A 12,139-nucleotide genomic window follows, 5' to 3' on the forward strand; every position below is an offset into this window, starting at 1 on the left:
TGGGTTCGAGCCCCGTGGCCGACGAGGGCCTTTCTGTGTGGCGTTTGCATGTTCTCCCCGTGTCCGCGTGGGTTTCCTCCGGGTGCTCCGGTTTCCCCCACAGTCCAAAGACATGCAGGTTAGGTTAACTGGTGACTCTAAATTGACCGTAGGTGTGAATGTGAGTGTGAATGGTTGTTTGTCTCTGTGTCAGGCTTGCAATGACCTGGCGACTTGTCCAGGGTGTACCCCGCCTTTTGCCCATAGTTAGCTGGGATAGGCTCCAGCTTGCCTGCGACCCTGTAGAAGGATAAAGCGGCTACACATAATGGATGGATGTTCTCTAAGGTCTACCACAAAACCTGGCTTGGCGCACACATTTTATATATAATTTTGCATATTCATTCATTTCTTGATTCTCATGAGGGGAAATTCAGGTGTTGCAGCAGCTCAAGTACAGAGTAAAATATAGATAAATGTTGACTAAGTGTAAAAAAAAAATAAAATAAAGATAGCTAAATAAGGACAATTGCTCACAAAAGACAGCAATAAACAATAATTCGTAGTGGTGCTACGTCCACTAGTGGTGTGCATAAACTATTTAGCCATCTGCCTTGATCTGTAGTTGTAGAGTTCTCCCAGAGGGACAACTGAAGGACATTTAATGGTTCTAAGTTTTTTAAAGAATAAATCTAAGAAAACTGAAGGTTTATCAGCATTTCATAAAAGTTCAAGGTTGTGTTCTTTTAGCAAGCAAGAACCATTATCCAGGTTATTTCTACTAATTTTACCTCTACTAAGGCTGCACATTTTGGAAATCATTATGGTTATGTAAATATCACCAGACTATCCAATTTCCTTGTCAGTTTTCTACCTTTTAATATGCATGTTTCCCCTGGAAATATGGATATAGTGTACCTTTTAAAATAATTTCTCTCACTGAGTAGCGGGCACACTTTGGCTCGTCTGTGGGTTTTCCATGATGTCAGAGCTCGAAAGTATCAATTCATCTCTGAACCACACAAGCAAGCAGTGACAAAAAGAGCTACACATGGTTATAAATGCTCTCTGAAACTCAGAACCTGAGCAAAACTACACGACAAGTATCTGAGCACACCAGCGTTACACTTTGATCTTAGTCTGAATCTGCATCTGAAGACGGATCAGTCGGTCCAGACGCCAGACGAAGCCTGAAAGTCACACCTTGCCAGCTCGACATGTGTAACCCAAGCCACATGTGAGGAAACCTGAGCAGGTCACGTGACCCAAATCCCCACTGTTCTGTTCCACTGGTGAACACCATGTCCCCACAGACCCACATAGAACCAACTGTTGTGTCTCAGCTGGTCCAGGGTTCCAGGAGCTGGACAGAGTGTGGAGCACTGCAGAAAGTCCTGAATCCCACAATCCTCTTTGTTTTTGTTGACCTTCAATGAAGGTATGTCAGACGCTGCATCCTGGAGAGCCCAGGAGAACAGTGAGTGGAGTCAGGCTGCGTCTGCTGTACACAAGCTCTGGATTTCCTTCATCTCAGGTAAGAGTGGTTTCTGTTTTTTATTTATTTTATACTGTGTATAATAGTGAATGTGCAACATTGCCTTGATTGATCATGTCCACTTTGCAAACACACCTCAATTAAATCTAAAGTGTAGTGAGTGGGTGTTAAGAGCACAGATATCACCAAATGTTCCTTTATTTATTTTAGAGAAAAGTGTCTCATTTTCAGAGATGTCCTGCTTCATAACAAGTAGAAAACTAATAAAAAATCAGAACTGGCTTGAAACATCAATATCGTCAAATAAATAAGTGTTTAAAAAAAATCCAAAATATGAAAATAAACAAGCAGATATCGTTAGCCTAATAGCATAATTGCCTAAGTCATTTTTTGGCCAAATTGTGATATCTGCCTAACTTTACTCTCCTACCACTCCTGCATCCCCTGCCTTATTGCCTATGTCCTCAGCCTATCAGAACGCATTTTAGAGTCCAAAATCACTATCTGCCTTAGTCATCTCTTTGACTTAGGCGTTTTTGACGCTACATACAAAGTTGGCGACCCCACAGTCCATGACCTTCGGGCTCTCTAGTACTTGGCAGATGGTCGAATCCGGCACAAGTTGGATTTTGAGTCTGACTGGGAGGACCTACCTCAGTGACTCAGCATCCCCCTTCGAGAAAAAACACATGAATTTCCCATGTATTTCACATGTGATCACATGTTACCACATGTGGTAACATGTGGAATACATGGTATCAGATTTTGTAACGTGTTGCCATGTAGAGCGCACGTGTAAAACATTCCCACATGTGATTCACATAAAATTGGGCCAAAACCACGTTTCCCATGTGCAAAACACATTTTCGACATGTGAGAAATCACATGTGAAGTTCATGTGGTTTTTCTGTCAGGGCGAAGAACCACTCCACTGGGTCCCACTCTTTCCCGCCCAATTGCCAGTTATTCTCAGGAAATTCAATGACTTGCAGGCAATGAAACCAGTACTACCAAGAGTGGTCCACCAGTACTATGACAACCTCCCTCATCAATAGACACTGTGAAAACAAGTTCACGCAGCACCTGAGTAGGACTTTGGTTAAGGTTAAACAAGTAAAACAACTTAGTTAAGGTCAGACAGGTAACACAACTTAGTTATGTTTAAGAAAGTAAAACTACTTTTCTATGTTATGTTTGTATTTATATGTAAGAGAAAAATTGCCGGCGGCACGGTGGTGTAGTGGTTAGCGCTGTCGCCTCACAGCAAGAAGGTCCGGGTTCGAGCCCCGTGGCCGGCGAGGGCCTTTCTGTGTGGAGTTTGCATGTTCTCCCCGTGTCCGCGTGGGTTTCCTCCGGGTGCTCCGGTTTCCCCCACAGTCCAAAGACATGCAGGTTAGGTTAACTGGTGACTCTAAATTGAGCGTAGGTGTGAATGTGAGTGTGAATGGTTGTCTGTGTCTATGTGTCAGCCCTGTGATGACCTGGCGACTTGTCCAGGGTGTACCCCGCCTTTCGCCCGTAGTCAGCTGGGATAGGCTCCAGCTTGCCTGCGACCCTGTAGAACAGGATAAAGCGGCTACAGATAATGAGATGAGATGAGATATTTAAGTTCAAATTATATGAGCACAAAACAAATAATCACACAGGCAAGCAACAAATCCATAAACAGCAAGCCAAACAAACCATATAAATTCATAAAGCTAAGATGTTACTAAACAAACATACCCCCAAACAAACACCATATAAATAAAAATATAGCAACAAACAAGCTATTGTTGCAGTTATTTGATATTCATTCTGCTTATGTTCATGATCGTTCTGAAGTTGATTCAGCATTTTGATAAGATTTGTTTTTGTTATGGTTTCTACTCTAATAAAAAGCAGAATAAACTGAGTATTCCTCAAAACAAAAGGGAAAACTCAAGCAGAAGAAAAGAATGATGTTACATTTAATCCTCGAAGTGTTTACAGTGCAGCCAGAGGGCTTTCACGTTGCTGCAATGTTTTCTCTGTTTTCATTGGTCGGCTGAGTGTAGCCTGTGTTGTGATTGGACACAAAGTGGCCACGTGACACCCCTTTAAAATGGCAGTGCAAAGATTTTTGCACCCTAATGAGCGAGTGAGTGGGAGAGAGAGAGAGAGAGAGAGGGTTAAGAAATGAGCTGTGTTTAGTTTGGACTGCTGAAGAAACCCGGGATTTATATCAAAGTTATTCGGAACTGTTTTTATTTTTATTTTTAAACACTTTATGAAGAGTCATGGAGTTCACAGTGGACGTCGCGCGCGCTTCATTCATTAACGTTTCCTCTGGGCAGGTTTAGCATGTTAGCATCGCAGCTCGGAGTTGCGTACAGGAGTGCGCGAGTAGTATGTAAGAGCTAAAAAGTGTTTGAGATTAAATTTGTTTAAAGTTTGTTTCCTGAGCTGGAAATGGCGTGTATAGTGAAATAAGGTTGAGAAAAGCGAGAAGTTTGTGTGTTCGGGGGAAACGGCTCGCGACCTGCTCGAGAGAGTTCCGCTTCCTCTACGCACAACTTTTTAAACGGCTTTTTTTTAAATATTATTTTTTAAAGCTCATGACTTTAGAGCACCTTAAACACTCCGCTGTATTTTCTCCTTTCTTTAAAATGGCTGATCATAATGACTTACTAGGAGCGTCTGAGTTTATGAAAGGTAAGTGTGTAGTTTGTGAATGCAGTAAGTTTATTATTGTGGGAAAAGGAAGAGACCCAAACAAACATCTGAGCAGCGGAAGTGCTTTCTGTTTCCACTCCGTGATGTAATTACTACATTTACGCTTTAATAACAGCTGAAGTACACTTTATAGTTGTCTTTTTATGGAGACTTACGTTTAATAGACTTGCGTCTATTTATACTGTTTATATTGTTTGAGTGCTTAGTCTATGTCTAGTTCCTATCTAGAGTGTTTATACTGTTTGTATTGTTTGGTTTTTTCAATTATTCTATTTGTATTTATTGCATTGCCTGTTTGCACCGTGGGTCAGAGAGGACTGATATTTCATCTGTGCTGTATGTCGAGCATGTAGAGCATATTTGACAATAAAGTTGACTTGACTTGACTAACAGTCCTGTCTATCCATGCATTGCAAATGTAATGTGTTTCACCTTTTTTTTTTTTTTGGTCTTTATCTTTTCCCAGATCGGCTCTATTTCGCCACACTGAGAAGCAAACCGAAGAGCACAGTAAACACACACTATTTCTGCACAGATGATGAGTTTGTGTATGAAAAGTAAGTGCTACCCATCACACAAACCTTCCACTAATACTGTACAGCTTTCAGCCTCAACAAACAAACAGTTAGAGGAACTAAGTGTAAGTGGTTAGCACAGTCTAGCTTCACAGCAAGAAGGTTCTGGGTTCGAGCCCAGCAGCCAGTGGGGAACTTTCTGTGCGGAGTTTGCATGTTCTCCGGGTGCTCCGGTTTCCTTCAAAGACGTACGGTCAGGTTTAAAGTGCATCTCATGGGTAAATTCAGGAGTAAGATCAGTGTCTCATCTCATCATCTCTAGCCGCTTTATCCTGTTCTGCAGGGTCGCAGGCAAGCTGGAGCCTATCCCAGCTGACTACGGGCGAAAGGCGGGGTACACCCTGGACAAGTCGCCAGGTCATCACAGGGCTGACACATAGACACAGACAGCCATTCACACTCACATTCACACCTACGCTCAATTTAGAGTCACCAGTTAACCTAACCTGCATGTCTTTGGACTGTGGGGGAAACCGGAGCACCCGGAGGAAACCCACGCGGATACGGGGAGAACATGCAAACTCCGCACAGAAAGGCCCTCACCGGCCCCGGGGCTCGAACCCGGACCTTCTTGCTGTGAGGCGACAGCGCTAACCACTACACCACTGTGCCACCCCAAGATCAATGTAATCCTCCTATTTTATATTAAACTTTGGTTAAATATCTGTCACATTTTGCATTTTGTGCAGTTTTTTTTTTTTTTTTTTACCTTGCACAATACCAGAAAAATTCAGTTGAAATCAAGCCATTTGAGGCGAATTGGTCCGCCTCTGAAAACATTTGGCTTTTGGATTTCCCGGGAAACATTGATTTTCATGACGTCACGTGCGGGACGCCTCCTTCTGAATCCTACGTTAGCTGTGGTTTGTTTATGAGAAAATGATCTGGTGGTTTTCTGCAAATTTCTTCAACGTTATCACGTAATTATTAAAATGGTTAACAGATGTATTGTAGGAGGGTTTAGTAACACCAATCTTGATGGAATCATCGTTTTCCAAAAGACCGGACAGTGAGAGAGTAATGGGAGCGCTTGGTCTACACAGGCTGTGCACTGAAACCGTGCAAGCTCACGCAGCCTACTGGCACTTCCGCAGGTGACGTCACGAATCTGGCTCCAGACTCCTTTGGGATTTTTCCAGACGCATTTTGTTTTATTTTTTTCTGCTGTAGACAGATGGCCTCGTGCAAAATTACCCTTCTGGATGAGTGTGTAAAGGGACATACTTTCATATTAAAAAAAAAAAAAAATTGGTCCAGAACATGCACTTTAATATTGGACGGCCTTGGGCTGAGGTGCCCTTGAGCGAGGCACTGAACTCCCAACTGCTCCCCGGGTGCTGTTAGCATGGCTGCCCACTGCTCTGGGTATGTGTGTGCGCTCATTGCTCACGTGTGTGTTCACTGCTTCAGATGGGTTGAATGCAGAGAGGAATTTCACAAGTGTGTGATGAATAAAGTCTTTCTTCCTTCATTCCTTCCTTCATTCCTTCCTTCCTTCCTCAGTTAGTCTCACATTGTTGCTTTTGATTACACATGAAGTTGTCCACCTGAAAATGTTTTTGTCATCCATCACTATGGACTACACCATAAACCATATTAAAAGTTCAGAACAGTGAAATATTGGTATGTTGCAAAGAAGACCCAAAAAAATCAGTGATCCTATTTTACACTTTATTTAGTTCTTGGGGTTTTGAAATAAACTTTTATCATATGCATCATTGGAATGTGTGGCATCTAAAAGAGACTGTACAAGTAACTCTACTGTGATGATGGTTATCTACTTTTTTCATCAGCAGATGGTTGAAGATGAAGCTTATGAGACAGAGAAAGGCCGGGTTCATTATCACAAGAACGTATATGCTATGTGACACGTTGACTGCTTTCATTTAGAGTCAGAGTCAAGACTAATTTGTTTATATTTAGTGAAATACTACCAACTAAGTTTGTCAGAAATATTGCTGGCATGTACAAGTGGATGGGACTGGTCAAGCTTTCTGTAAGAGTGCAGGATTGGCCAAACTTTCTACAGGTTTGGGATTGGTCAAAGTACCTGCTGTAGTTGGTAGGATTGGTCACATTTTCTGCAGGAATTGGTGGGATTGGTCAGACTTTCTGGGGTAGCTGGGAGGATTTGTCACAGTTTCTATAAGATTGGGTGGGATTGGTCAAATGTTCTGTTGGATTTGGCAGGAACAGTTATACTTTCTGCAGGACAGTTTGGTCAAGGGTGTCTATACGAGCAGGAAACCCTGACAGTCTCATGAATGCCACTAAGCACCACTTTATTATAGTCCAGTATCTGGTTGCCTCTGCCAAGTGATTACAGCTCAGCAGTGGAAAGGATTTAGAACTCCAAACATACTTTATTTTAAATATTTGCAACATTTTCTGTGTAATTACACACTAATGAAACTAATATTGATCTTTCTAATTTGAAAAGTAGTATTTTCTACCAATTTATAGTGGAGCTCCTCATGCACAAAGCATGCAAAGTGGAGCCCCATGCTTAAGAAAATGTGGTAATACATCGACCTGACTTTTGATGGTTTTTAACCGTACGACGTCCGTCTGAACGTACGAACGAATGACGAACGTGTACCACCACAGGGAACCCGACCATAAGTGCAAGGCAACATAGTTCATAAACACTTGACCACCGGACAATGAAATTTGTATCTTGATTTACATAAGAGAGATGGGTTTTTATCCAGCACTTAGTTTAAGTTGCTTTAAAAAAAAAATAACATGATGATTTACTGACGCGTTTTACAGAAAATATTTATGACCGTTTCATATAAAACTAGTTAAAACAGTTTTATTAGTCCACTAGCTTGTTGGACAATTGTCCGCTTCTGTCATTTAAGGGCAAACGGCAGATGTATGTGCAGGAAGAGTTTTATTGAAAACACGCTAGCAAACAGATCCAAAATGTAGACAAAGGCAGAGTCAAAAACCAGGCAGTGGTCGAGTGAGACACAGACAGGATATCAGAGGTGATACAGTACTCAATGTCCAAAACCAGAAAAGCAATACAAAATGCAAGGTTTGGTAACATCAGACACAGAGTACAGTACGTATACTTCGCAAACTGTGTGTTACTGAGAGTCTTTATATGCCTGCGCTGTGATTGTGCTCTAATCAGGAACAGGTGTATGATAATTAGTCCTAATGGCGCTGTGTGTGTACGTGACCGATATAACAAGACAACTGTTTGACATATCAAGTTTGATATTCAATTGTAACTCTACAGTAATGATGTAAAGTGAAAGTGCTGGCTCACTGCTGTCCACCAGGCACCCAGCAGAGTCACAACATAATAAATGTTGTGTTGCTGTTCCTGGTGCATGGCATGCGGTGTCAAAGAAAGGAATAAATATGTATTCGTAACTGTGATGTGCATCTCATTATTGGTCTCACTGTCACAAGACAATGCAGCAATTTATTGACGTGAAATACACTATATGACACGATTCCATGGTTCATATGCTATAATATTATTATTCTATTCAGGTTGATTTTGTGCCTTTGCAAATATTTTGCTCATATGCTCATCGGGAGCTCCGCTTTTTTGGCAGTGCCTAAATATATATCTGTATCATAATGCAATTGTACTTCTGTTGATTTACAGAATTTGAACATTGTTATAATGCATTTATAACTGTGAGACAGTTTAAAAAAAAAGTTTTATATACTAGTGCATCTCAAAAAATTTGAATATTGTGAAAATTCAATATTTTCCATCAGTTATTTAAGAAAGTGAAAATGTTATATATTATAGACTCATTACATAAAAACTAAAATGTTTCAAGCATTTTTCTATTTTAATTTTAATCAGTATGGCATACAGTACAAAAACATTAAAATAAACCATCTCAAAATATTAGAATATTTCATTTCGAGTTTGAGTAAAACAGTATGAACACAGTGTATCTCTCAGTCTAGTTCAGTACACACAACCACAATCATGGGGAAGACTGCTGACTTGACTGTTGTCCAGAAGATGATCACTGATGCCCTCCACAAGGAGGGTAAGCCACAAAAGGTCATTGCTGTAAAGGGTGGCTGGAAAAGGTGCACAAGCAACAGGGATGGCCGCAGTCTTGAGAGGATTGTTAAGAAAAGTTGATTCAAGAACTTGGGAGAGCTTCACAAGGAGTGGACTGAGGCTGGTGTCAGTGTATCAAGACCCATCACGAACAGACATCTTCAAGAGAGGGGATACAACTTTCGCATTCCTAATATCAAGCTACTCCTGAGCCAGAGACAATGTCAGAAGTGTCTTATCTGGGCTAAGGAGAGAAAGAAATGGACTGTTGCTCAGTGGTCCAAAGTCCTCTTTTCAGATGAAAGTACATTTTGCATTTAATTTGGAAATCACGGTTCTAGAGTCTGGAGGAAGAGTGGAGAGGCCAGAATCCAAGGTGTTTGAAGCCCAGTGTGAAGTTTCCACAGTCTGTGATGATTTGGGGTGCCATGTCATCTGCTGGTGTTGGTCCACTGTATTTTATCAAGTCCAAAGTCAACACAGCCATCTACCAGGAGATTTTAGAGCACTTCATGCTTCCATCTGCTGACGAGCTTTTTGGAGATGCTGATTTCCTTTTCCAGCAGGACTTAGCACCTACCCACAGTGCCAAAACTACTACCAAATGGTTTGCTGACCATGATATTACTGTGTTTGATTGGCCAGCCAACTTGCCTGACCTGAATCCCATAGAGAATCTGTGGGGGATTGTCAAGAGGAAGATGAGAAACACCCGACCCAAAAATACAGATACGCTGAAGGCCACTATCAAAGCAACCTGGGCTTCAATAACACCTCAGCAGTGCCACAGACTGATCACCTCCATACCACACTGCATTGATACAGTAATTCATGGTAAAGGAGCCCCAAACAAGTATTGAGTGTATAAATGAATATACTTTTCAGAAGTTGGACATTTCTGTATTGTAAATCCTTTTTTTGATTGATCTTGGGGAATATTCTAATAATTTGAGATACTGGATTTCTGATTTTCATGAGCTATAAGCCATAATCATCAAAATTAAAACAAAAAAGGCTTTTAAATATTTCACTTTACATGTAATGAATATAGAATATATGAAAGTTTACCTTTTTTGAATTAAATTATGAAAAAAAAGGAACTTTTTCATGGTATTCTAATTTTTTGAGATGCACTAGTATAATTATGGTATAATCTTTTTACTTTAGGCATATAATTAAAATGTTCTTATGAAGGTGTAGTTTCTACTTAACTGGGAAAAAGTAATCTCGTGTGTGTGTGTGGTCTGTTTCAGCTTTTATGCAGATTTTGGGCCTCTCAACCTTGCCATGCTGTTTAGGTACTGCTGTAAACTCAACAAAAAGTTAAAGGTGAGCGATTTTGCATGTTTTGTTTATTTTGCTTTCTCACAAACCTCCTTCTTGAAGAATGTAGAGTATGCACCAGCAACAATAAAACTACTGTGGGTTTCCTACTCACACCCATTGCAACATTGTTGGCATGCACGTGTTATGTTCTGGTACTGAGGTAATGAGGGTGGAAGGGTAGGTCAGTGTAATGTGTAATATGTTATTTATTCTGAGATCCTGTTTCAGAGGCTAAATCAGGCCAGACAAACAATTGTAAGACTGCTTTAGAATAAATTCCTTCTCTGTAAAACAAGCCAAGACACTGAATGCAGTTTCTGTTTTTAGCTTCTGACTCACCTGTCTTTAAGCTGCTCTGGCTTTTTTTTTTTTTGGACAGAACCCCTGTCCTCAGGGACTTCGGGACATGCTTGCCTGAAGGTCTCTCTGTTACTCAGCACTTTGTGTAGCCTCAAGCTGGGCACAGTAATCACAATTTGCACAAAAACAGAGTTTGCAGTCTCGGCGTCTCAGCTCAGAGTCATGATTTAACATATGATTACCATGAAGTCTCTGGATCTACAGTGAGCTCTGAGGCCACTAGTAACAATGTTTGTATTTTCCTTTCTTTTCCAATTTAAGTCCAATTTGTTTCATTACAATTTATATGATCAGAATAACAATTTCTGTGAAAAATATAATCTTAGAAATATTTACATGAATTACAGAACTTCTTTGGGATGTCCCACTTTTCATGAACAAAAGCACACACTTGAGCTGGCCTATGATCTGCGTGAGATAAAATTCATTGGAGCATCTCCTGAACGTCACCGCGAGCTGGCCTAGTGGTTAGCCTGTCTGCTTCTCGATCAGGAGATCGCGAGTTCTACTTGCGGTCGGGTCATACCAAAGACCATCATGAAAATGGTACCTACTGCCACGCTGCAATACAGATGCGAGTGGGGAGTCAAACTCTCACGGTTACCAGAGGACCAGCCCCCCACTGTAACCCTAGCTGTGTAATAGGCGAGAGGCTGAGGGCTACGGAAACGGAGATCGGCGCCGGCCTATCTGATAAAGATATTTTTTTGGGCTTTTTCACCTTTATTGGATAGGACAGTGTAGAGACAGGAAATGAGCGGGAGAGAGAGACGGGGAGGGATCGGGAAATGACCTCGGGTCAGAATCGAATCCGGGTCCCCGGATTTATGGTATGGCGCCTTATCCACCTGAGCCACTACGCCCCAGGCCTATGCACCACTTGGCGTGGGAAGGGACTTTGATTTGATCTCCTGAACACATGCTTCAAAGAGAGACAAAAATCATGGGAAAATCTGACCTTTTGTTCATGGTCAATATCACAAATTTCCTGAACTTTCTAGAGATAATGTTTTGAACAATTTTTTTTTGTAATATTCTACACTTTTCTGTTTTTCATTTTTTAATGAACCCCCCCCCCCCCCCCCCCCCCCCAAAAAAAAAATCTCAGATTTTCGATGTCATCTCAGACTTTTGTACTCCACTGTTAGTTATATTTTACTGCTCAATTCCAAGTGGATAGTCCAGGAAGCCAAAAAAATGTCAGTTAAAATAACTCAAGCAGAAGTGAAATTATTAATCAAATTAATTATGGTAAAATTAGAAAGGATACAGTGCCTATATGCCATGGCCTACCAAGCATGGACTGGTGTGGTGATGCAGTGGTTAACCATGCCACCCTGGTACCTGGTTTGATCCAGACCTTGTGCACTGTTTCTGTGTGGGTCTCCTCTGGGTTTGGCAGTTTCCTCCCAGAACATGCTGGTATGTGGATTGGCTGTGTTAAACTGCCCCTAGGTGTGAACAAGTATGTGAATGTGTGCGTGGTGCCCTGTGATGGATTGGTGTCTCATCTAGAATGTATTCCCACCTTACTCTGTGTTCCCAGGATGTACTTAGAACCCACAGAGAAAATGCATGCTGAGGATCGTTTAATAAATGAGAAACTATGAAGCGAGAAAATATGTAATTAATCCGTTTTAGATTTTGGAGCACATTATGATGGGA

General features: G+C 41.2%; 1 protein-coding gene across 2 annotated transcripts in view; it reads left to right on the top strand.

Annotated features, from left to right (window-relative positions):
- The first annotated feature begins 3,567 nt into the window (after nt 1–3,567).
- The window catches only part of cdc14ab (cell division cycle 14Ab), a 106,167-nt gene continuing 97,595 nt past the window's right edge, over nt 3,568–12,139 (top strand). The window contains exons 1-3 of one of the 2 annotated variants that reach the window (XM_060941219.1): nt 3,568–4,147; nt 4,635–4,725; nt 10,042–10,117. In XM_060941219.1, coding sequence (XP_060797202.1) covers nt 4,051–4,147; nt 4,635–4,725; nt 10,042–10,117 — 264 coding nt within the window. In that variant the 5' untranslated portion in view covers nt 3,568–4,050. The remainder of the gene's footprint in view (nt 4,148–4,634; nt 4,726–10,041; nt 10,118–12,139) is intronic. The other variant, XM_060941220.1, reaches the window with a different exon arrangement.

Source organism: Neoarius graeffei, chromosome 15, assembly GCF_027579695.1.
Source record: "Neoarius graeffei isolate fNeoGra1 chromosome 15, fNeoGra1.pri, whole genome shotgun sequence".
Taxonomy (NCBI): domain Eukaryota; kingdom Metazoa; phylum Chordata; class Actinopteri; order Siluriformes; family Ariidae; genus Neoarius; species Neoarius graeffei.